This window comes from Berghia stephanieae, chromosome 8 (genome assembly GCF_034508935.2).
Source record: "Berghia stephanieae isolate SIO BIC M18660-M18661 chromosome 8, UCSD_Bste_1.3, whole genome shotgun sequence".
Taxonomy (NCBI): Eukaryota; Metazoa; Mollusca; class Gastropoda; order Nudibranchia; family Aeolidiidae; genus Berghia; species Berghia stephanieae.
In genome coordinates this window covers 35,052,558-35,078,208 of record NC_088367.1, presented here as the reverse complement: position 1 = coordinate 35,078,208, position 25,651 = coordinate 35,052,558, and the positions used below count along the sequence as shown (strand labels likewise).

The following is a 25,651-nucleotide window of genomic DNA, read 5'->3' as shown; positions in this document are numbered from 1 at the left end:
TGCTATCCGGTCTTTCAATCTCTGTTCCCATTTTGAGACTTTGGTTTTGTTATTTAGGTTTACTTCTGTCCTCTCTTTAATAGTGCAGCACAAAGTGCAAAAGTGAAAGCGCCATGGAGTATTTGCGATAGCACAATTTTTGATCAAATCTGTCTTTGTCAACAATATGCCTAAAAAACATTAGCTTGATAATTCGTGAGAATTCCCTGTCAGGGCTGAAAATGACTGGTCACAAAAAAGGAGGAAATTTTTCATCGTGAAGATCATGACCAATCTATGCGACCGTAACCTATAAATTAGAATTTCATTAAAATTTACTGAGATGCGATCCAAAATTTGTCTCGCAGCAATTTCTGACACAACTCGGTGGAATTTCAAAAGTTGAAAGTGTAATTACAACATTTGGTGGTTGTAGTAGGGATGATGATGCTGTGGTGGTTGTAGTAGTTAGTGGTGGTGGGGATAATGTGGTAGTGATTGTAGTAGTAGTGGTCATATGGATGATGGTGTGGTGGTGGATGTAGTAGGACTGGTGGTAGGGATGATGATGTGGTGGTGATTGTAGTAGTAGTGGTATTAGAGATGATGATGTGATGGTGATTGTAGTAGTAGTGGTGGTAGGGATGATGATGATGTGGTGGTGGTTGTAGTAGTGGTAGTAGGGTTGATGATGTGGTGGTGGTTGTAGTAGTGGTAAGAATGGTGATGTGTTAGTTGTAACAGTAGTGGTGGTAGGGATGATGTGGTGTTATTTGTAGTAGTAGTGGTGGTAGGGATGATGATGATGTGGTGGTGGTTGTAGTAGTGGTAGTAGGGTTGATGATGTGGTAGTGGTTGTAGTAGTGGTAAGAATGGTGATGTGTTAGTTGTAACAGTAGTGGTGGTAGGGATGATGTGGTGTTATTTGTAGTAGTAGTGGTGGTAGGGATGATGATGTGGTGGTGGTTGTAATAGTAGTGGTGGTAGAGATGTTGATGTAGTGGTTTTGGTGAGTGTTTTTTATTCAGTGATGATAATAGCAATTTGTCAAAAAGGAGGAAAATGTTTCGGTCTATCGATCAAACACAAGCAAAATAACAGGAACATAGTTTTTGTATTAGTATTATATAATATATTACTTTTACTAGTATAAATCCATTTTTACCATTAGACATAAATTTACTTTTTTAAACATTTAATGAATTGTCCTTTCCACATGTTAAAGGCCTACAATGTTTCTTTCAAATAAAAGACCAGAAAGTGTTGTTTTGTTTTGACTTTTACTTTATAAAAATATTTGGTTGGTAACCGAGTGATTATTCAGCTTATATATACAACCCAAGAATTTCTCAATTTAAAACCAGAGAGAGAGAGAGATGGTTGCGAGAGAGAGAGAGAGAGAGAGAGAGAGAGAGAGAGAGAGAGGGGAGAAAGAGAGAGAGAGAGAGAGAGAGAGAGAGAGAGAGAGAGAGAGAGAGAGAGAGGAGAGAGAGAGAGGGGGGGAGACTTTTCTACCAGAATAGTTTATGTATTGGTCTTATGAATTCTATATATATAAAAAAAAAAGAAAAGAGAAAGAGAGAGAGAGAGAGAGAGAGAGAGAGAGAGAGAGAGAGAGAGAGAGAGAGAGAGAGAGACAGAGAGAGAGAGAGAGAGAGAGAGAGATATCAAAAAGGCAATAGGTACCTACACAGAGAAATAATCCAGACCCATTTGTCCCTCCCCTTCAACCATCAACTAGCTAATCAAAGAACACCACTGGTCTTCTGTATCAACGGTGACATCTGGCGCCATTCTGTCTGGCCCGACGTCATAAAAACGGGACCGTCACCAAATTTCACGAGACTGAGCACAGGTGTCAAAATATGGCACAAGACATAATGGTGATTTTGTGGTTTTGAGGAAAATGCTTGACACAGCAAATTCAGTGGAAAATTTCTGAGAAATTCTCAAAATCACTGTTTATTTATCCAAAAAAAATTTTGAAAAAGGAGGAATTGTGATGGGGATGGGCAGAGATAAACTACCATTTAGGCGGAAATCCGCCTTTAGGCGGAAGATTCTCAGCCCTGCCTGTCCACCCTGTTTGAGCATTTACTTTTGCATAGACCTCGCACCTGTAACCCACCAGCTACTGGAGGCTAGCCGACCATTCGGAGAGCCAGCTTTAATTTAATTAATATTAATATTAATAACATCACTTTGTGGCAATACATCACTTCGTGACACTAACGTTACTCCGTGGCAGTTAAAAGTACACATGCATAGTTGATGAACTGACACGGTCCTTGGCAATTGATGCTATCTGCCTTACTTTAACGAAGCAAGCAAGAATGCCCGCGAAACTAGCCTGCCTCACTGGGCAGGCTACATTCAGAACACTGTGAACGTAGCCACAGTGATAGTGAATACATAGAGTTATGATTAGGACCAGTGAACAGGATAGGTATATTGAAGTTGAAGTGAACAACCATAATCATAATCATAAAAATAAAAATAAAGTTTCAGAGCACTTTTTATATTACCAAAGCTTTTAGCCATTGTGGACTTTCATTTAGTTGCAATGACCAATAAATGTTACTATCTGGGATAAATTTGATCTTTAGAAATGGTGAGATTGTTTCTAATTTCAAAAATAATTTGCGGAGTTGGTTGTCTTTTGTGACTCCCATGGACCCCATTCTACTGAGTGACCATTCAGTTTCGTGGACAGCAAACATTACGTTTCATCTGTCACTAACTTGAATCTATTTTACACTTTACACTTCTATTCTATTATATTGTAATACATACAGAAATTATAATAAATGCATTTGTAATATTTAAGTTAGAATTCACTGGCTGCACGCCGAAAGAACAAAGTGTCCAAGGCCATATTGTTTTCTTACGTCATTGGAAATCCTCGTCTATTTTAATAATCAATATTTTTTATTCAGTTCGATATCTGGACATCAACTAATTCACATCATGCTTTGTGACAAATGCTCACAGCGGATATAAATATAATTTGCAATCTTTTCTCTTTTATTCATATCACTATAAATTATAAAGGATGGGGGACGGGGGTTAGGGAGGGGGGATACTTTTTTGTATTTTTTTCCAGTGGGACCTTTGCCATTCACTGCTAGTATTAGGAACTTATGAAAAGACTCCTTAACTAACTCTGGTAGCTTACATCGTTATCCTTTTTGGGAACTTTTACAGTTAGGTCTTTCTCTTTTATTTATATCACTATAGAGGATGGGGGATGTGGGGAATACTTTTTTTTTCCAATTCGTGCTATTAATTCGGGTTTATTAACTTTGCATATTCATAACGTCTCCCATATTTATCAATATCAATTTTATCGATATAATATCGATTACAGTGTATCAATTTTAAGAATTTTAAAGTTTTAAGAAAAATCATTTGTTTAAATAAATTAGAATGTTTTATTGGTCACTATTTTTAGAATGTTGTCATTTTAAAGCAAAAGCTCAGCGCAGCAGCGACACAAAGTTCAAACTTTCCATTGTCAACTGATTCATTAGCTCAGTCTTACAATAAGTCATCGAACTTCTGACTCGGATTCGAGCCCCGCTGGTGACAATTATAATTTCATTTGATTTGTATGTCATGTTGCTAATATATGCTCTTGTATTTCAGATTCATAATCATCAACAAAATAAAATTGATGAAATTGATAAGTAGATATATGATAGAAGAATGACAATAATTCAATAATCAATAATAACGATGTAAAATAGGTTCCCATATTAATATCAAAGATAGAATAAAAATCTAAGTTAGGGAGTTGAAAAATCGCTTTCTTTCTTTCTTTTCCCATATAAATACCATGCCCATCCTTTTTATTAACCCGCTCAAATAATCCTCTCTAACTTAAGGCGGTGACTGTACTGTGAATCTGTGAAACTTCAGTGAAACTACGGAAGTCCTTCCAAAATAAAATCTGCGGCGTGATTGACTGACAAACATGGAATTACGAAGCATGAGATTGTATATGAAGATGTGAATATCAATCGGATGTAGCTAGTCCCCTCGAAAGTGACGATGAAAAGATGTGATTAAATAAATGAATTTTAAAAACTGTTACCTGAAAGTGAAAGTTGACAACTCAATAATTTGTGTACGTCGCCATCTTGCAAGACGGAAAGGAAGTTGCAATGAACATAAAAGAGGAGCAAAAAGTCCCCATTTGTTTCGTTTGTGGGGGGCGTGGCATTGACTGGACATCGTCGTCTCCGTCATACAGCCTTAGAATTCTGGGCTCTTCTTCTTCTTCTTCTTCCTTTGATTGCCCACAATCAATTGGTTGATTATTATGGCAAATGTGAAACTGCTTTCTAATCTCTCTGTATTCCTTGTTTATAATCGTTAGTCTAAAATCAATTTCCAGGGACATTCAGGGGTCGTCAACATTGGTCAGTGATGGTTTGTGTAAGTGTAAGGTCTAAGTATTTGCATAGCAACTTGCCACAAAAGCATCAATTGTAGTGGCTTCGGTCACTTTAGCGTCAAGCTGGTTCCAGTCTCTGACCGTACGCGGCAAGAAGGAAAAACCACGGTATTGTGTTCTGTGTGTTATGAGGCTGTATTGGTTGTTGTTACCTCTTCTCTGTCTCAAAGGTGCTGGAATTAGTTTTTTCTTGATGCCTGGGCATTCAGCGAGGTGGTGCTTGATCTTAAATAGCATTGTTAATCTTGCTGATTTTCTGCGGTGTTCTAATTTCGGCCACTGTAGTTTTTCTAGCATGTCTGATACACTTGAGGTGTTGTGATGTCTGTTCAGGACGTAGCGTACAGCTCTTCTTTGCACTGATTCTATTTTTGAGACGTATTTTTGGGTGTGGGGATCCCAGACAGTGGAAGCATATTCCAGAACAGGTCTTACAAATGTTTTGTATGCCTTTTCCTTGATTTTCGAGGAGCTAATTTTTAGGTTACGCCTTAAAAATCCCAGTGTTTTGTTTGCCTTACTTGTGATCTTGTTAATATGCTCATCCCATGTTAGGTCTTTTTTCATGCTAACACCAAGATATTTTGCAACATTCATACCTATACCTGGATACCTCTGTATAGAGCTTTTAGACTTGGTGTAGTCTCCTTCGCTCCTCCTCATCTATTAATGATTGGACCAATTTTTATAATTGAACTTGTTTCCTAGGGTGTTGCTTATCTCCAACTCTGCTTTGAATTTATTCAAATTTTTTGCTGATACTGTGGTTTCTTGCAGTTTATTCCAGTTATTTACAATTCTAGATGAAAAAAAGTTCCTTCTTTCATTTGATTTAAAACGTTCTTTTTTCAGTTTCTTGCTGTTTCCTCGTGTCTGAATGTTCTTGTTTGGTTTAAGGAATCCTGCCTCTACCCTGTCTATTCCCTTAACTATTTTATATGTTTGGATCATATCTCCCCTTCTTCTCCTGTAATCTAAGGTCGGGAGATTTAATTCTTTCAATCTCTCACAGTAGGTTTTGTCTTTCAGGTGTGTGATAAGTTTTGTTGCTCTCCTTTGCACTCTTTCCAAACAGTCTTTGTCTCCCTCAAACTTCGGATACCATATGCAGTTAGCATATTCCAGCTTTGATCTAACCATAGTCTTGTAGATGGTAGTCATGTGTTTTGTTTTCAGATTCTTGAAATTTCTTTTCACTATTCCGAGTGTTTTACTAGCCTTAGATTGAACATCTTGAATTTGCTTCTTGAAGTTTAGCTTCCTATCAATAAATACTCCTAGGTCTTTTTCCCATTGGATTTCTGCAGGGGTTTTTCTTTCATTATATAGTTTGCTTCTCTGTTGTTTTTTCCTAGGTGAAGAACTGCACATTTATCTACATTGAACTCCATCTGCCATATTTCGGACCATTCTTCAAGCTTTTTCAAATCTTGTTGTAAGGTGTTTCTTTCTTCTTCTGTATTAGCTACTCCATAGAGCTTAGTATCATCGGCAAAGATTTTACATTTAGATGATAGATTGTCTGGCAAGTCATTGATATAAATCAGGAAGAGAACTGGTCCCAGTACACTTCCTTGTGGAACTCCACTTGTTACCAGTCTCTCCGTTGATGCTGTTCCATTCACTATCACTTTTTGTCTTCTATCTTTGAGGAAATCTCGGACCCATTTGACTGTCTGATCATTAATTTGATACTGTTCCAATTTCCTGATTAGGCGCCAGTGTGGAACTTTGTCAAATGCCTTTCTGAAGTCGAGGTATATGACATCTAAATTGTTGCCTAATTCCAGGTCTCTCGTCCAGTCATCCATTGTTTCAAGTAGGTTTGTTACTGTAGACCTTCCCGCCATGAAACCATGTTGATCTTTGCTGAATAGTTTGTTCTTGGTCATATGATCAACCATTTCTTCTCTAATCAGCTATTCCATGAGCTTGCAGATGACAGATGTCAGGCTCACTGGTCTGTAGTTTTCTGGATTTTTTCTGTCTCCCTTCTTGAATATGGCTGTGACGTTAGCTTCTTTCCATTCCCTTGGTAGTCTTCCTTCTTTCATCGACTGGTTAAATATCTTGGTTAGGGGTTCTACTAGCTGCTCTGCTAAGTTTTTTAGGATGTAAGGATGAAGTTTGTCAGGTCCAGGTGATTTACTCTCCTTTAGGTTTTGTAGTCTCTTCATTACTCTCTCTTCAGTAATCGGCCATTGTGTAGTATCTATATTACTTCTTTTAGCAATATCTGGCAAGTTTTTCTGGTTCTCCACTGTAAAGACACTTGCAAAGAAGAGATTTAGCACCTCTGCCTTGTCTTCATCTTCATTCACTGTCTCCAATGTATGTCCATGTAAGTGGTATTCAGTTATCGTGGGTGTTTTTGATCTTGTTATGGACATTGATTCACACTTCGCTGGGTGGAACTTCATATCCCAGCTTTCTTCCCATTTTTCTAGTTGACGCAGATCCGCTTGCAGTTTGTCACTGTCAGTGCTGTAGACTGCAGTATCGTCTGCAAAGAGTCTGGCTGTTGTGGTTAGATTAAGAGGCAGGTCATTAATGTATGCCAAGAATAGACAGGGTCCTAAGACAGATCCCTGGGGGACACCCGATCTAACAGGTACTTCAGTCGAGCGACATCCATTAACAATAACAATAACAGCTTGCTGGCGGTCATGTAGGAAGTTATTAATCCATGTTTGGGTTGTGCCCTGTATGCCGTAACGACAGATCTTGTGCATAAGTAGGCTGTGATTCACACGGTCAAAGGCTTTGGCAAAGTCCATGATAAGGACGTCTGTATGGAGTCCCTTCTCCAGATTGGTTGTCAGCTCTTCTGTAAATTCCAGCAGTTGGGTTTTGCAAGATCGCAAACGTCTGAAACCGTGTTGGTATTCGGTTAGTACATTGTGTTGTTCAAAGTGGTCATGATGTTGCTGACGATGATGTGCTCCATTAGTTTGCAGATGATGCATGTCAAGGAGATGGGCCTATAATTTGCCGGGTCGTAGTGTTCTCCTTTCTTAAAAACGGGTGTTACATTGGCATTCCTCCAATCTGATGGTATTACACCTGAAGCCAAGGAGGACTTGAAGATGGCTGTGATGCCTGGGGCAAGTTCTGGAGCCAATTCTTTTAAGATGCGGGGGGATAGGTTGTCAGGACCACTGACTTTGTGGGGGTTAAGTTTAAGTAGTAGTTTCATTACTCCTTCTGTGATGGTAATGTCATTCATTATAGGAGTGTTGGTGGTCTTCATTGATGTCTTGTTAAGGAACTCTTCATTTGAAAATTCTTTTCCCTTACTGAAGACAGATTGAAACTGTTTGTTAAGGATCTCTGCCTGCTCTTTGGGATCTGAAATGAGATGTCCTTCCTTTTTTAGTGGTGCTATGCCAACATTATTAGATTTTTGGTTTTTTTATATATGACCAAAATCTTTTATTATTTTGTGATTTATTTTCATTTTCCTCGCTAAAGATGCCGTTGAGGTGAGACCAGTAACTACGTCTCATTTCGCGCTGTATTGTCTGCTTCAGGATGCGAATTTCTGTTGTTAGTTTTTCATCACAAGACTTTTTCATTTTTCTGTACAAGCGATTCTTCTTTGCGATCATTCTTTTTAAATTTGATGTTATCCATGGCATGCTGGTCTTGCTTTTGGTGGTCTTGTGAGGTATAAACTCCTTGACGGCTTCCAGTAATGCGTTTTTGAAGTCGCACCATAGGTCTTCAGTTGTGGACTTATATTCATTGGTGAGAATATTGCAGCTGATATTTTTTGCAGAATTTCTTAAGTTTTCCCAGTTTGCCTTGGCGTAGAGGAGAATATCTCTAATAGGTTGAGCCTTTTTTGTTGTATTGAGGCTAAACTCGCAGTATGGAATATCATGGTCTGAGAGGCCTGGAATGATTTCCACCCTTGGTATTAGTTGTGGTGAGTTGGTAAGAACTAAGTCTAGTGTATTTTCTCCCCTCGTGGGTTCATCGATTATCTGTTGTAGTCCATGGTCGTAAACAATATCCACGAAGTTAAGGTGTAGGTTTGGAAATGGGCATTTTTCTTTTAATTTCATAGAGTTCCAGTTCCATCCTGGGAAGTTGAAGTCTCCACCAATAAGGAGGTGCGCATTCTTCATCTGGGTTGCTCTTTGTAGGGTTATTATAGCAAGACTATCAGTGTCAGCAACATTTGGTCTTCTTGTTTGTTTGTTTTTGTATTTTCTTTGTTTTTGTTATTTTTGTATGTGTTTTTTAATGGTTTTACGGTGATTCCAACACATTTAGGTCATATCAGAAAAGGATTTTCACTCATATTCTCTGATTGTACTCAGGTGTAAAATGAGTAGCTGGGCAGCGTGTCTCTGTCGGAAAAATTGTAATATCGCCTTACAGTCTCGTTCTACATATTATGTGGTGTTGTTGGTCAGTGACCCTTTGTAAAGCGCTTTTTGTACATAAGTGGATCTCGTTCTTTATAAAAGCTCAAGGTTTTTGTTTGTTTGTTTTGTTGTTTTTTTGTTTTTTGTTTTTTTTTTTGGGGGGGGGGGGGGTTGGGTTTTTTTTGGGTTTGTTGTTGTTCTTTTTAAATACCGATTAATATTATGATCTCCAACTTGTCAAAAACTCTCAAGTTTGATACTTCTGCTAGGTCTCGGGTTCAAATTCATTTATTTATTTTCTTTTTGGCAAATTCGGGTAAATCTTAATCGGCCGATATCCTAATGACGTCGAGCTAAATATTTTCTTGCTAAAGTGAAAAGAATGTGTGGTGCCTGAAATGGTACAATTTTCTCTCATTGATACACAATGTTTACCTGAAAGGGAATTCTGTATATCTTTGTTTGTGTGTGTGTGGGGGGTGGGGGGGGGGGGGGGCGTATGTGTGCCGGTCGATCTATCTAACATACCAAAAAACGTTCAACATAGTTCTTAGATAAATAGAAACGTTTATGTCTATTGATATGTCTGTCGTTTCCTTCAGCTCATTGTTTTATAATGGTCCGTTGATTCTACTCAACACACCTTTTGGAACGAGATATCCGTGTTATATTGTACTGTTGAGAGACCGTTTTGTTCTTGTTTACTTGCAATACCAATCCTTGGCTATATCCGAATACTCATTCACACTTGAGTCAATTGAGATAATGTTCCTAAAATAACACTATTTGTAAAAGTTTCAAGTCCCTGTGGTGTGTCATTGAGAAAGGCACGTACACCTATTACTCCTCTCGAATATGAATTAAAAACCTTGGTATAGGCAGTGACATATATTGTAATTTGTATAGTGTTAGTAGAAAAGGAAATTTTACGAGCAACTTGTACTTATGTAACGGAAATATTGTTCCAAATTATGCCCTGCTTGGATAACAGATAAAGCGTTGTAAAGCCTTTTGAGCATGGTGAACGCTTGGATATATTTCTTTCTTTATCTATTTATTTGGCTAGGGCGATTAGTCAGTACTGACCAATGGGCACCAACGTCTGTTCGTAAGTACTGCCCAACAGGCACTCGCAGATATTGGTCAGTACTGACGAATAGGTGCTGGCACATATTGGTCAGGACTAAACAACAGGTGCCGCCGCCCACAACCTCTTTTTGGTCTGTGCCACGTCAGCCATCATTGGGCCTGTTGGTCAGTGCTGACAAAGACCTCTTCGCACATATTCGTCACTAACTTAATAATCCATTAAAAACTTTTTTTCTAAATAATTAAAATCCCAGGCTCCCAGGACAACTTATCCCATGACACTCAGTTACACTTAGATACGTTTGATTTAAGTCTAACTCGTTATATGCTGTTGCGGAAACGGAATGACTCGTTGTTTCAAGCCACCATAAGATTCTTTTTATTTTATTTTGTCCATTCTATTTCTTTGGGGGTTTTGTTTTGTTTTGTTTGCTTTTGTTGTTTGTTTGTTTGTTTTTTGGGGGGGGTTTTTTTTTGGTTATTTCTTTTGTTTTGCTTTTGTATATTTTCGATATTGCTTAAATTTATTTTAAAAAGAGGAGAAGATGTTATAATATTTCTTGTTATGATTCTTTTATAATACTTTGTCCATTCTATAGATGAAGGTTGGGAAAGGAGGAGAGACTTGATAACGCATAGATTATTCCTTTTTTTTTGGGCAGCCTGGCTCAGCAGTAAGGTCTTTGCTTCGCCTGCCACTGAGCTATGTGGCCTTTAACAAGTCACCTCGACCTAACTCGACTTGCGGTGCTGCACTGCGGCTGACGCCTGGGTTATTCCAGTCTTCCCTTGGAATAGACCCTAGATATATATTTCCTCTATAGGATGAATAAAGGGAGTTTTATTTTATTTATTTAATATTTACTATTATTATTATTATTATTATTATTATTATTATTATTATTATTATTTTTATTATTATTATTATTATTATTATTATTATTATTATTATTATTATTATTATTATTATTATATACTGAAAATAACTAAACTTCTGAACAAATGTCTGCCCATTCCTTTCGTCTGTTGACGGTATCGTATAATAGGATATTTTTTAAAATATATAACTAGGCCTTGGTCTTCCCTTGCATGGGTTTCTGGCATCCGGCCAGAATCAGGAAAAAACCAAGTAATCTAATTCCAAGACAAAGCAAGTTGGAAAACGGATATAGGTGGATACAAGACACAGTAAGTACCTCCCTGCCCACTATGGGAGGTCAGGAACCCCACCCAGAATGAAAAATGAGTACCAGGCGAGACAAAGCATTTTCTTAGTCAAATTGAAATAAAAATAGTGTAATACTGACTGTGTCAATATTACATCCTAAATATTAAGTATCAAAACTAAAAACTACTATAATGTTTCATAATCGAGAGATGATTTATAACTACATTCAATTGTCTCCCTCTCAGCTAAGGGTCATGCCAGGACCATGAAAAAAAAACGTGCAATGTAAATCCAGAACAAAGTGGAAAGGAAAACAGTTATAGGGGGATAGAGGACCCAACAATAGTGACTGCTCCGCCCACAATGAAAGGTCAAAATACCCCATCCCACAGAAGGCATTGGTGCAAAATAATAATCTGAAAAGATGTGTATAATACAGTGCCAGACAAACCAAACAGACAGAACAATGAAAGTAGACGAAAGCCAGTTGTTTGAGATGATTTTTCTTGCATTTAAAAAAAATTTTTTTTTTTTTGGACTGATATTTTTTTTTTTAAGGGTTTTACGGGACTTGCAACACATTTAGGTCATTTCAGCGCCATTAAAAAGTAAGAAAATAGCATAGTCAAAAAAATTATAGGTTCCAATTGAAAGCACACGAGAAAAAGTAAGACAAAGGGGAAAGGTTCAAATAAGGAACAGATATAGATTCCAAGAGCACACTATCAGTGTTCTTAGTTTGAGATCACCTAAAAGTCTCATTCAGACACACACAAGCATAGGTCCTCATCAAGAGATATACACTCAAATGTTCACAAATGATATATGTAAAAGAAAAAATAATACAGTACAGAGAGATGATTTACAAGTAAAAAATATCTCCCAAAACTATAGTTATAAATTTGACTGTTTCCCTCCCAACCAGGGTAGCCAGCGAGGGCCAAGACAAAACCAAGTAATCTCATTCCAAGACAAAGACAGAAAGCGAGTTAAAAAACAGGTACAGGAGGTTAGAAGACACAGTAAGTACCTCCCTGCCCACTATGGGAGGTCAAAACCCCACCCAGTGACAGACATTGAATCATACCCACTTTAACAAATACTAATAAGACATAATGCTTAAATAAGACAACGCACTGGTAAGGCTTTGTCAAAGCAGGTTCTCTCATAAAATCCAATCAATACATGAAATGTATTTGACAATAAAATACATCAATTACATTACATCAATCACATAAAACTATTGCATCCATCACATAAAGGTAACATCCAAAGTTTAACTTAGATGTACAAACATGCATACAGTGAAAACACAAAAAATCTAAATAAATTTCAAAAAGAATAAAATTTCCCATATTCATCAAGGGTACATTAGTCTTAAGGGTCTATCTAAAAAAAAAGATTTGACGTAAGCTTGCTGCCAGCTGCAAGCAGCACCACAATGTGAGCAATAAGGGCTAAGATTCAAGTTCTAGGAAAGTAAACAACATACCAACAACAGGACAATGTTTTCTCTTCTCGACCATCTCAACCCAAGGATTGTGAAATCAAAAGAAAATATCAAAAGTTCACAATTATTAATTATATTATTCACTTTGCTACCCATTTCACCCCATTTATCCAAGCTCTGTGGTCTTCTGGTAGTCCCTAGTTCAAGTCCCACAACTGTGAGCAGCACATTAGTTGAGTTCTTGGAAATTAACCTTTACCCACATTTTTCTCACCATGCTAGGGTGTAAAAATGTTTCTCTGTAGTGAAAAAAATGTAATAGTGCTGTCCCATCTCATCCCACAGATACATATTAAACGTTGCTGTTGCATTCGAACCCTTTGTAAAGCACTTTGAGCATATTTTGTGGATATTGCCCATTATAAAAGAAAGGCAAAAACGGAGCTTTACTATAGTGCAACATCTACGAAACAAAACGCTTTACAAAGGGTCTCTAGCCAACAGCAACCTTTAACATCTGTTGGGCGATATTACGTTGTTTGTTTTTTTCGACAGAGAAAACACTAGGTCCTCATTTTTCACCTGAGTACAGTGAGAGAATGTCAGTAATGAGCCTTTTCCAAGCACTCAAATATGCACCATTCAGAGCAGGACTTGAACCCAGAACCTTCCAATCCGAAAGTGAGTGTCATACCACATGACCACAGAGCTCCACACAGTTCACAGTTTGTGTTCTTTAAAAACAACTGAGCTTTTATATAGCACAATATCCACTAAACATGCTCACAATGCTTACACCATAAATTCAAAACAAGAAATATAATAATACATAACAGAGAGATGATTTACAAGGAAAAAAATATCATTTCACAAAACAAAAACTATACATTTGACTGTTTCCCTCTCAGCCAGGGTATCCGGCCAGGGCCAGGACAAAACCCAAGTAATCTCACTCCAAGACAAAGACAGAAAGCATGTTGGAAAACAGATATAGGGGGATAGAAGACGCAGTAAGTGCCTCCCTGCCCACTATGGGAGGTCAGGAACCCCACCCAGTATAAGGATTTAGTTTTTATCAGCTTCTGATAAAATGATGAGAAATGAGTCATAAATCGATAAGAGAATGGCATTTAAGAAAAAATAGGAATAGCTTGTCAATTGTCAAAGTGTCAAAAAATAGCTAGATGATATACACCCTTAAATGTATGTTTTTTGTTTTGTTACGCCTACAATATATTTTCTTTTCTTGTTTTTTTTTTTTTTGTTTGTTGTTCTTTCTTTTCACAAGCATTCTAATTAATTGTTATTTATAGGCATAAATTACCCCATAGTACCCCTTTGTCAATTACCATGACTGTGCCTATTAATAAATGATCTGTTGAGGACAAGTAGGCTTTCCCGCATTAAATCGAAGGCTATTCAAAAGATACTTGGTCACCATTTTTCACAATGCACTTTTTAATATTAAAAAGGCTATCACAAATCAATGACATTTTTTGAAGATGTCTTTAAAACTGTCCAAAACTGCACTACATATAAGGATAGAATGGAAGAAAGGTTCAAATAAGATGAATATGCAATATAATTATTGGATTCATCTGTGCATTGACATTATTGACAACAGACTCAACTTTAGTGAACTGGTAAAAACGACTAGTATAACTAAAAATTGGATGACCCAGATTTAAGCCTTCTGGAACTTCCTGGGCGCTGATACTAGATGGTCTTGCCCAGATGGCTGATTTTTTGTCATTAAAAAAAAATATTGTAGACGTGTTTTCTTTTAAGTGGTTACAGCTTTTTCATTGCTTAACTCATCTGTAGATGTGTCAAAACCATGCTATATTCTGAACTCAAAAAACATTAAGTTTTAAATGAACATCTAGATTAGGCTTTTAAATTTTTTTCTTGAATGTAAAACTTACTCCTTCCCATAAGCCATACAGCGTGTTGACAGGAAGCACTTTGTTTTTTGCTTTTGTTTCATGAGGGGCTCTGTGGCTCCGCAGTACGTTGTTAATCCTTTCACAAATGTCAAGCATGTTAGGCATGGTAGTGGTATGATGGGTGACAGTTGAAAATTCTGGTCCCAACAGTGTGTTCTTTACACACATTACCCCACCCAGTTTAGGTGTGAATGAGTACCTGGCTATAAGCAATGACAGATATTGTAGGAGTGATTGTACAAAAATGGTGCTTAAAAGTGACTGGTACCATATCAAATGGAAATTTGATTCCACATGGCCCGCTTGGAGGAATAAACCAAGAATTGTGAAGCATGGTAAACCTGTGGAAATGTGCAATATGAATGTTCATATATATTTATAATTATTTATTCTATGCGATATATAGTTCCTGATTTTATTTGTATAAATATGCATATTATTAAAAAATTCAAAACTACAGCTCATTTGTGGTTAGGAATGTTGTAGTTCATCCTCGAGTTCTTGTTTCTTTATCAACTCCCAGTATATTCCCTTCCTTGCCTTCAACTGATTATGGTTGCCAACCTGAGTGCATGGAAAATAAGTTGATTTTAAAAAATGTTAGCAAGTTCCTACATAAGAATAAGAGGTGAATTTTCCTCGATTGTATTGGAAACAAGTCAATATGAGGGAGAAGTCCTTCCGAGTCCTAAGCTTCGTGCCGTTAAACTACTGTAGCAATGGCTTGCTACCCTTTGGATAGGATGACAAAGTATTTTTCATCAGATCAAATACACCCAGCTACACAACCACTGCTGGGTGGATGAGTATGAGGGGGGAAGGGAGGGGGGGGGGGGGGGTCATGTAAATAATCAAGCTGCACCCAGGAAAGTGGTTCTTTTACTCTCTCTCTCTCTCTCTCTCTATATATATATATATTTCTCTCTCTCTCTCTCTCTCTCTCTCTCTCTCTCTCTCTCTCTCTCTCTCTCTCTCTCTCTCTCTCTTAAATGATCACCGTTAATTAATTACATATTGATTATTGCCTTATATTAATTACAAACTATTCAATGGTTCTGTTTTACCCACAAAGTGCTGAAACAATATTTTAAACTGGGAAATGAATTTCAAACATATACAACTGAAATGTGAAACGACTCGGATGGTATTCTATTGTTCTTCATTGACCAAGTTTGTAACTGGTGGAATGAAAGGCCGATATAATTGTGTTCATATAATATTAACCTAAACTCGTGTGACTACCTGTTGAATATAACTTTTGGGACGAAGACACCTTGACCAGAATTCATAACCCTCTGAACCAGCAATGATCAAAGCGTAACAAATCAGACAGCTGTACCAAGCTGTTATCGCATATCATGAAAGAACTAAGAGTAACGCCCAAAATGGGAGTGGGTGAAGGAAAGGTTACTTTATTCCTCCATCGGTTAGAGCAAGTTTTGAGAGTTTCTATCATTTTGTTTGCTTATAATAATTCAATTAATAAATCAAATTTAACAAACTATAATTGAAATTATGCTGAGATCTAAAAGCAAAATATCTCAAAGGCAGTGGTTTTCATGATAGAGTGTTTGGTACCAACATAAAGATCAAAGTTGTTTCAAAGTGTTGCCAATTTGTTTATATTAGTAAAATCGACTGTGGTTGTGCACACAGCGTACACAACGACAACAGTTTAGTTGAGACGGTATCCCGTTCCTGACACCTGCTGACCCGGTCACGGTGAGCGGTCAATCACAGAGAGGAATTTACCTAACGGGGATTGCCGTTTCACTCAATTTAACAATGTTTTGTTTTATTGTCTGTTAGACACCCATATTGAATGAGTTGAAATATCACGACTTGGTATAAAAGTTTATATTTTCTACTTTTACCTTTACTGTGTTTTTTTTTATTTTTTCATAGTATTACTAGATTTCTCAATATAAGTTATCAATGAACGGTAACAAATTACACAAAAAATATAGTGGGTGCAACATTTCAAAAATTAGAGAAAAAAAAACGTTGCTATGGATTTGTCTGAATTTTATGTATTATAAAGACAAGATGTAAATACTTCTCCTCACAAAAAACGTATTTTTCCTCAACAAAAATATATCCGCTACGAGTATTCAAACTGGTCAGTGTAGTTTGGGGCTGGTCTTTAACTGCATTGCATTGATGACAAATCGCATTTTATTCATATCATTGATAATGTCGGATGCTCTTTTTTTCCCAATTTTGCTGTTGTTTGGTGACAGCTCTCTGTGCCTTGTTCTCCAAGAAGTCTAAGTCCAAACTTATATTGAGTGATGTGTGGTATGCAGTGGTACTCAAGGAGGTGTTGTTTTGGGATTATTTTGTTTGGAAAATATTTTCTGTATGTATCCGTGTAATGTTTTATTGCACTTTGAATATATTGGATTGTGTCTGCTTTGATCGATTTTGTGTGTGAAATAAAGTTGTGCACATGACTATAGGCCTTGTTTATATTGTCGAAAATTAATCCAATACTGCATGCGTCATCAATGATGAGTGGGTCGTGGGTGCAATTCTTTGTTTGTTGGATAATTGTAAGTGTAGACTTTTTCTTGTATTTGTGGCAGTGGTTGCCAATGAATGACCTGCTGTGGTAAGCCTGTTTTGTAATGCGGTATTCTGTCCAATTCAGAGGCAATAGGACCATCCCTGAGGGTGAGTGGCTCGTGCATGAGATTTGAAAGTTTCTCCTGCGTTTTGGAGTTTGTTGTTATATTCTACTCTGTCGATATCAAACATGCAAGTGCAACCCGTTTCAAGGTTGATTTATTTATTATAAGCGTATTGGCAATGAGCAAATACAAAGAAGCTAATGAGTCGTGTGTTCAATGTGCTTTATAATGTGTACTTTTTACATATAAATTATGAGTGTGCTCCTTGCTTGTCCAATGCCGTGTCAGTCCCATAGACTAAAAGAATGTCATTAGAATAATTTGAACATTTAAATGGTTTCTTGCGGGCACGTTTCTATTTCTGTGTTAAACAAATCATACCACATGTCCTACATAATGAATTCACTGCTTGGTTATGACTTGCAGTTGTGTGGTCCATGCTGTAAGAGAAAATTCAAAATTGACTGAGCGATGTAAGCAATGATATAGTGAATTAATGAATAAAATGAGTTTTAAAACACTCTGTATTACTTCTCATATCCATGCATACATAACAGCGTACATAAAATTTGGAAAAAGAAAAACCAAATACTTCACCCCATTTGGTGAAAGAAAGGGGGGGGGGGGGGGGGCAGGAAAATTCTAACAAGCAGTTGAGCTAAGTTGAGGCCCAACACACAATGTCATTTAAAATTAAACATTAGCAAGATAATTCAAATTATGCAATTTCAAAAATCAAATTAACTCATCATTGAAAAAAATAAAAAATAAAAATATAATTAACAATAAAACCGCAGCGAAATATTACGTTTCAAGAACAAGGCTAAAGAGGTAATATCATTATTACCTGACCTACGGCGGAAAAATAATCTTTACAAAATAATGAAAACTGAAGAGTAAATGAAACTTACCTCATTTCTTAGTAAAACTTGTGCCTTGTGAATCACACCAAAAAAAATTTGAAGTTTATAGCAACGTTTTTTTAGAATCCTGAGGTAATTACAAGTAATTTTATTTAAATGTTATAGAAAAATAGGTGAATTTGAATCACGGCTTGTGGAATAAGTACTGGAGATATTGAAATAAAAATTGGACCGATGGAAAGAGGAGGTCTGCGAGAATTCTTTGCATTTGGGTGGAATTGCATCGTCACGAAGATCGTGAGGTTAATTGGTACGGAAATCATCCATTGGTATCACCCAATGCACGTCAAATCTACGTTCTGGGAATTGATATCGGCTGACCGCTGTTGACCCCGGTTACCTGTCGGGTGAGGTTACGTCGGCGCTCGGAACAGCGGGAAACTAAACGGTCAGATTTATAGTGCAGTTTAGACGCAGTTTAAGTATCACAGGAGATAACCTGCAGCAGTGGTCAGGAAACTGATGGAGTGAATGACCTCTTGGCCAAGGCGCAAGTAAAGAGCTAAAAGATTGCCTGTTCAACACTGTGAGGAATTGATGCTTTCAATTTTATGAAAATTTTCTTAACAACAACAAACTAGCAATGACTATGAAAAATGTTTTTTTCTCTTTTTGAGAAAAAATTTTGTCTGATATCAAAGCCCTATCTCCACTGAGTAAAAAAGTTTTTGAATTTTGAAAATCCATTCATAAATAAACAAGTTATGCAGTTTCAAAGGTGTCATTTATTTGGATGACACGCAAAGAGGAAAAAAAACGCCAAAACATGGGACGCTTTTTCGGCATTTTTTTTTCAACCTTTGGTTGTATCTTGTGATATAAGTGGATTAAAAGATTGAAATTTGGCAATGTTATGGCAAATTTGATAGAGAATATGATGAAAACATTAGAAGAGTTCTAACTTATATAATTTTAGAGCTGGATGGTATATAACACACACACACACACAGAGAGAGAGAGAGAAATTAGTATAACACACACACACAGAAATATATTAAGAAATGAGTATATAACACACACACACACACACACACACACACACACAGAGAGAGAGAGAGAGGGGGGGGGGGGGGGGGGGGTTGCGTACATAACGAAAGAAATATAGAAGGAAAAGAGAAATTGGACAAGGGGACAAAGGTTACTGATGGAACGTGACTGGAACACAATAATTAAACCTATGCTGAGATTGTAGATCATATTGCAATCGAAAACTTTTAACATTATAATTTCTTAAATTCTTGTAAATTAAACAGTCAAATTGTCAGCTGTTTATTGAACCCAAGCGCAATGGCAGACGATAAACACCTCTCTGCCAGTGAGACGCGCAGACATTTTGACTAGTCATGAACTTTAAAACGAGGTCAACCAATCAGAAAGCGCTTTGCCACAACCCGCTCAGCCGCTCAGTTTGGTGCCAAATCGTTTTGAACTTGTGATTCGGCTGATTCAGGCTGTAGGGGAGCAAAATGGCTTTGTCTTTTACGAATGAAGAGCAAATTAGGATGGTGTTTTGTAAAATACGGGAAAAGTACTCGTCATATTCATATGACATTTTACAACCAAAAAGAAGAAATGTTCATGTATTACCTTGTCAGCGACAAAACCTACACGCCCGGTAGTTTTAGAAATATTTTACTCCAAAGAGTAAAAATCTATTTTTAACGGTCTTCTGGTAATCGCACGAGTTTTGTCGCTTGACATAATCTAAACTGACCTTTTCTCCAACTGTGTGCCAACTTTCAGTCGTATTCATCGATAAACAGCGTCGTAATTAATTTTTTAAAATGGCATATACGAAACAGCTTCGTCCCATATTTTGTCGCGAATTTGGGCACTTCGTGAGCGAAAAAGAGGCCCAAAGATTTGTGCGGGATAGTCATTGCTAAACAAACCAAAAAAATTGAAAACATTGCAAATTCTTTTCAATGTATTGAAATCCTTTGGTCTAACCATTTTCAATTTAACCAGTTTTCAATTAATTGATTTTACAAAATAAGGATAATTGAGAAAGAAAAAGAAAAAACCCTCTCACCTCTACAATGCGTCCTTTAGACACAACGGCAATGACATCAGCATCTCGAATGGTACTCAGCCTGTGGGCAATAACAAGGACTGTGCGACCTGTCAAGGTAATGAGAGGGTAAAAACTTGCATAACATTTAAGAAGATTTTGCTGCCAAAACCAACAGCAACATTTTGCAACTAATCAGGAATCATATTTTGACAATAAATTTTTACCATCAATGTGATCCCAATCAGTAATGTCATTCAAACATAATATGTCCATTATTGTATAGACTTTTGGTATCTACCAAGCATACTCATCAGCTGTTTCTGAATAAACAGCAAGAATGTGCAAAAAATAAATGCTCTTGCCGTGGAGTCATGATGATGCAAAATGGAATAATAATGAAATAACTTGTCATCATCAAAAATGAAGAAAAACATAGCCATAATCTAAAAGCAAAACTGGCTCATCTCATTAAAAGTACTCAATTTCTCTCCGATTTTAAATTCAATTTTAAGTGTTTTTAACTTCCCTGACATAATATGTAACATTTGAAGTGATGATCACAAATTTTACTCCATCTGTATTGTAAAGCTGCTGTCAAGTTAACAACTTGTAATTTTTTTAAAGTTCATCAGCTAAACTATCTATTTCAACTCTTTTCAATAGGTTGCATTGAAAAAATTCAATAGGAATGCAACAATCAAGAAATGAAGCGCACAATCTTGGTTCCCCCACTTTTTACCTGTTACCCAAAATACATACATTCATTTAATATTAATAATACTTGTTATATTTTCTCATTTTGACTTTCTAGCCCTGGCCGTTACCTTAATATGTACACTCTAACTTCCCCGTATAGGATATAGATTCATCATTCATACTACAGGAAGAAAATCCCATCCTTACCTTTACTCATATTATTTGTCAATTATATATATTTATATATATTAGACCTGTAAATGAGCTCTATAAAAATTGACTGAAACTGAAACTCTTCGTAATTCGTCGTAGCGGTAAAATCCAAAGAATCAAAATTAAAGGTAAACAGCAAGCTCACTTGAGCAAAGCAATGGCAGAAAACTAATTTGCGCGGGAATTAATTAGGCTACTCACCATTGTTCCTTATAATTAGGTACCCAATCAGTGAAGAAACTTAGGAACGATCAACCAGTTTGTTTACAACATGAGGCAATCGAGATGTGCTTGTAGCAATCATTTAACTTTCGATTTGAAGGTGTCTACATAACGAACTTCCTTTGGCTTAGACGAAACAGTGAAATTTATCGCTCGGCGGCTCATTTAAAATTGGCTACGACAGGTTTGGAAAGTGAAAAAATAATTTCATGAAGGCTGTGTGAAAATACACTGGGGTGTGTTCAGACACGGCAATTCTAAAAAGCGTCGCTTAGCCTTGGCAATATATACATCGTTAATATAAATGGCCCATGAGCTATGCGTAGCGCTGTGGAACATTCCTAATTAACTTTACAGTCATTCGACTACGATTCATGAATTCTTTCTTTATTCAATTCTTTCTTCCCTTTTTAAAAATATTTGAATTTGACGAATTGACTGATTTCAATTAATTGACTGAGAATTTACAGGTCGAATATATCTATTTATTGAATTCTTCTATTTCATCATTAGTTTATTTATTCCTTTATTTTTTTATATTTTTTTTGTTAATTATTTTTTATTTGTTTGTTTCTCATTCTATTATTTTATGGTACAGATACCTCACCCTTCAGAACTTCATGAGCATCTCTAAGAATTAAAACTTATTGAAAATGAAAGTTGATGTCAAATTACATAATGTTTAGGATTTTGACATGTTTTCTAATCCCTGTGAAAGTAAATTATTGATTTTTAAATTTAACTATAGGGACTATCATTTTTATCTCCTAAGAATTACGAATTTTTTAATTTTCAAGCAGGCAGGTCTGCAATTTCGTTCAAGCCTTTTGGAAAAGGCTAGACACAATATGAGATTTTACCTTTAACAACATGATCCAAGGCCTGTTGAACAACCCTTTCAGATTCTGCATCCAAGGCACTGCCAATGAAAAGATCTTATTATAAAATAAATACTTTGTAGTACAAGTATATTGGCATTTATTCTACTAATAAATGGAGAAAAATTATTGCAAGTTATTTGTCATTGGAAGCAATTATAAAAATGGTCTTTGGGAAACAATCAGCGTAACCACTCTAATATTATGGTACAGATAACTCACGTTAGTCCATGAAGATTACTGGAAGTATATCAGACCAAGTTGCACGGTAACATTGTTTAAGTGTCAATCACTTTTCAATGATAATTTATCAAGACAAAATGTATAGGGAACGTGAAGAAGAAGAAGAAGAAGAAGAAGAAGAAGAAGAAGAAGAAGAAGAAGAAGAAGAAGAAGAAGAAGAAGAAGAAGAAGAAGAAGAAGAAGAAGAAGAAGAAGAAGAAGAAGAAGAAGAAGAAGAAGAAGAAGAGGACAAAATATATTAACTAAATTTGCCTTGTTTAAAAAAAAAAATTGGATGTACCTATATTTAAACATCTATTTTTCTTTCTGGACAAAGCATATAAAGTAAACCTTCTCGATAGAAAAGTTAAAATAGGCTACTGAATGAGGAAGAATTATATCATGACAGAACCATGATTCATGAATTAAAAGCTTCAGCTGATTTGAATAATCTGTAAAATTCAAAATTTATCAAATGTGCTAAGAATTAAATTATCATGGTACCTGATCTCTTAACGCAAATGGAGTCTTAATCTTTTTATGATTATACCCTTCATTTTTACCTGGTAGCTTCATCTAAAATCAAAATGGAAGGGTTTTTAATAAGAGCCCTTGCAATGGCAATTCGTTGTTTCTGTCCCCCTGATACCGTGACACCTCTCTCGCCTAAAATTGTGTTGTAAGATGCAGGGAAAGAACGGATAAAATTGTCGGCATTGGCCAACTTGGCTGCTTCCATCACCTGGAGAACAGAAATAATGACATTGAGTTATAAAATTTCAAATTCTTATGATTATTTTAATTAAACAAGAAATCAGAGATGACAGTGGGTTTAAACCTATGATCACCATTTTGGTATGTTAAAATACTTTTTTTTTCAGAATTTAATATTGATAAAATGAAAGTAAATTATTTTTTTGAAAAATGTACAAGAGATTGAATGTGTTGAATACAAATGCAACTTTCTTCCTTCTCTTCTGAAGTTTTAATATCATCTTTTTGGAGTGGTTACATTCATTTTTGATTTATACGTTTTACAATCCATGGTCTATAGTATTCAGTTTGCCATAACATTAGAAGCATCAGTTATAATTGTATTTTTAAGTGTTGACAGCACAAATCACCAACCTCTTCATCTGTGGCATCAGGCCGTCCATACCGGATGTTTTCCATCACAGAAGTGGCAAACAATACAGGCTCCTATCAAGTGGGAAAGAAAAATAATGAGACATTATATGTCCAATAATAATAATAATAATAATAATATAATAATAATAATAATAATAATATAATAATAATAATAATAATAATAATAATAATAATATAATAATAATAATAATATATAATAATAATAATAATAATAATAATAATAATAATAATAATAATAATAAATAATAATAATAATAATAATAATAATAATAATAATAATAATATATAATAATATAATAATAATAATAATAATAATAATAGTAATAATATATAATAATAATAATAATAACAATAATAATAACAATAATAATAATAATAATAATAATAATAATAATAATAATAATAATAATAATAATAATAATAATAATAATAATAATAATAATAATAATAATAACAATAATAGTAATAATAATGAGTACATTTATAGAGCGCTTTATGTCGAAACCTCAAAGCACTTATAAGCATAAAAGAGAGATTTCTTGAATACAGTAACTACTTTCACAGAATTGATGTGCTATTTACATTTTGCAATAAAGTATTCAGGATATTTATCATAACCAAAGGAAATTATCTAATGATTGGAAAAAAGGAAAAATAACACCGATATATAAAATAGGAGATAATATCAAAGCAGAGAATTATAGACCAATATTGATTACATCAACCACCAGTAAAATACTGGAACATGTCATATTTTTAACATTCTGAATCATACAGAGGACAATAAAATTTTGTTTGTTTTGTTTTTAAGGGTCTTACGGTGCTTTAGGTCATATCAGCGCCAGTAAAAAGGAAGAAAATGGGATAGTAAAAAGTTCTAGAATTACAATTAAAGCACCCAAGAAAATGAAAGACAATAGGGAATTGGTTCAAATAGAGAACAGATGTAGATTCCAAAAGCATATTACCATCAGTGAGATTACATAAATGTCTCATCCTGACACAAGCACATGTCCCCACTAAGAGGAACACACTCAAATATTTACAAATCATATATATGTAAAACAAATTAAGAAATTAAGGAGCAGGCACCATTGTAATATAAAGATCTGAACAAGTGTGTATGCAAGGTGCCAGACAAAGCAAGAAAGATGTTTTTTGTTTGTTTTGTTTTTAAGGGTTTTACAGCGCTTGCAACACATTAAGGTCATATCAGCGCCAGTAAAAAGGGAGAAAATGGGTAAGTAAAAAGTTCTAGAATTACAATTTAAGCACAAAAGAAAGGGTAAGACAAAGGGGAATTGGTTCAAATAGGGAACAGATGTAGATTCCAAGAGCACACCGTCAAAGTACTTAGTTTGAGATCACCTAAAAGTCTCATCCAGATACAAGCACAGATCCCAACTAAGAGGAATACACTCAAATGTTTACCAATCATATAATATAATATGTAAACTAAACATAATACAATGCATAACAGAGAGATGATTTACAAGGATAAAAATATCATCTCTCAAAACTATAACTATACATTCGACTGTTTCCCTCTCAGCCAAGGACTCCGACCAAAGTCAGGACAAAACCAAGCAATCTCATTCCAAGACAAAGACAGAAAGCAATTGAAAAACAGATAAGAGGGGATAGAAGACACAGCAAGTACCTCCCTGCCCGCTATGGGAGAAAGCAAGAAAGAAAAATCTACATTAATGATATGACAGAAAGACTTACACCAGGAATCCAGCTGAGATTGTTTGCAGAGGACAACCTTCTATATCGGAAAATAAGAACTAAACATGACACAGAAATTCTTCAAGCCGATCTAGATAGCTTTTAATGCTGGGAAATAGAAAATAGAATGGAATTCCATCCTCAGAAGTGTCAAGTTCTAAAATTTACAAACAACGGGAAAATCATACAGTCAACATAAACAAGACATAAAACTACACTAGAGGATGTGAGCAAGGCGAAATATCTAGGATTAACAATAAATAACAAACTATATTGGAAAGATCATGTGACAAACACATATGCAAAAAAGCAAACTCTACTTTAGGCTTCCTCACAAGAAACTTGCACGACAGCAGTAAGGGAAAAAAATTACAGTGCTACAAAGCCTTTGTTAGACCTGCAGTAGAATATACTAGCTCTGTCAGGGACCCTCACCACAAATAAGAAATCCAAAAAATCAAACGAATACAAAATAGAGCAGTGAAATTTAATAAGTCAAAACAACAAAGATTTAA

The 25,651-nt window shown here is 35.6% G+C and overlaps 3 protein-coding genes across 4 annotated transcripts in view; all 3 read right to left on the bottom strand.

Moving 5' to 3' along the window:
- LOC144978570 (SCY1-like protein 2) overlaps positions 1-4,127 on the bottom strand; it is a 54,223-nt gene extending 50,096 nt beyond the window's left edge. Inside the window, exon 1 of the mRNA XM_078924804.1 lies at positions 4,073-4,127. The gene's annotated coding sequence lies outside the window, so the exon portion shown is untranslated. The remainder of the gene's footprint in view (positions 1-4,072) is intronic.
- Positions 4,128-7,325: 3,198 nt separating this feature from the next.
- LOC144978986 (uncharacterized) lies at positions 7,326-8,565 on the bottom strand. Its single transcript, XM_078925604.1, has 2 exons — positions 7,935-8,565; positions 7,326-7,816 (listed from the first exon to the last, which is right to left on the bottom strand). The coding sequence occupies exons 1-2, from the start codon at positions 8,563-8,565 to the stop codon at positions 7,326-7,328; spliced, it is 1,122 nt and encodes a 373-aa protein (XP_078781730.1).
- A 3,640-nt stretch (positions 8,566-12,205) lies between these two features.
- LOC144978569 (mitochondrial potassium channel ATP-binding subunit-like) overlaps positions 12,206-25,651 on the bottom strand; it is a 32,279-nt gene continuing 18,833 nt past the window's right edge. For both annotated transcript variants that reach the window (XM_078924800.1, XM_078924802.1), the window contains exons 13-17: positions 23,388-23,459; positions 22,823-23,001; positions 22,020-22,078; positions 20,047-20,135; positions 12,206-15,025 (exon numbers count right to left, since the gene is read on the bottom strand). In XM_078924800.1, the coding sequence (XP_078780926.1) occupies positions 14,933-15,025; positions 20,047-20,135; positions 22,020-22,078; positions 22,823-23,001; positions 23,388-23,459 (492 nt within the window). In that variant the 3' untranslated portion in view covers positions 12,206-14,932. The remainder of the gene's footprint in view (positions 15,026-20,046; positions 20,136-22,019; positions 22,079-22,822; positions 23,002-23,387; positions 23,460-25,651) is intronic.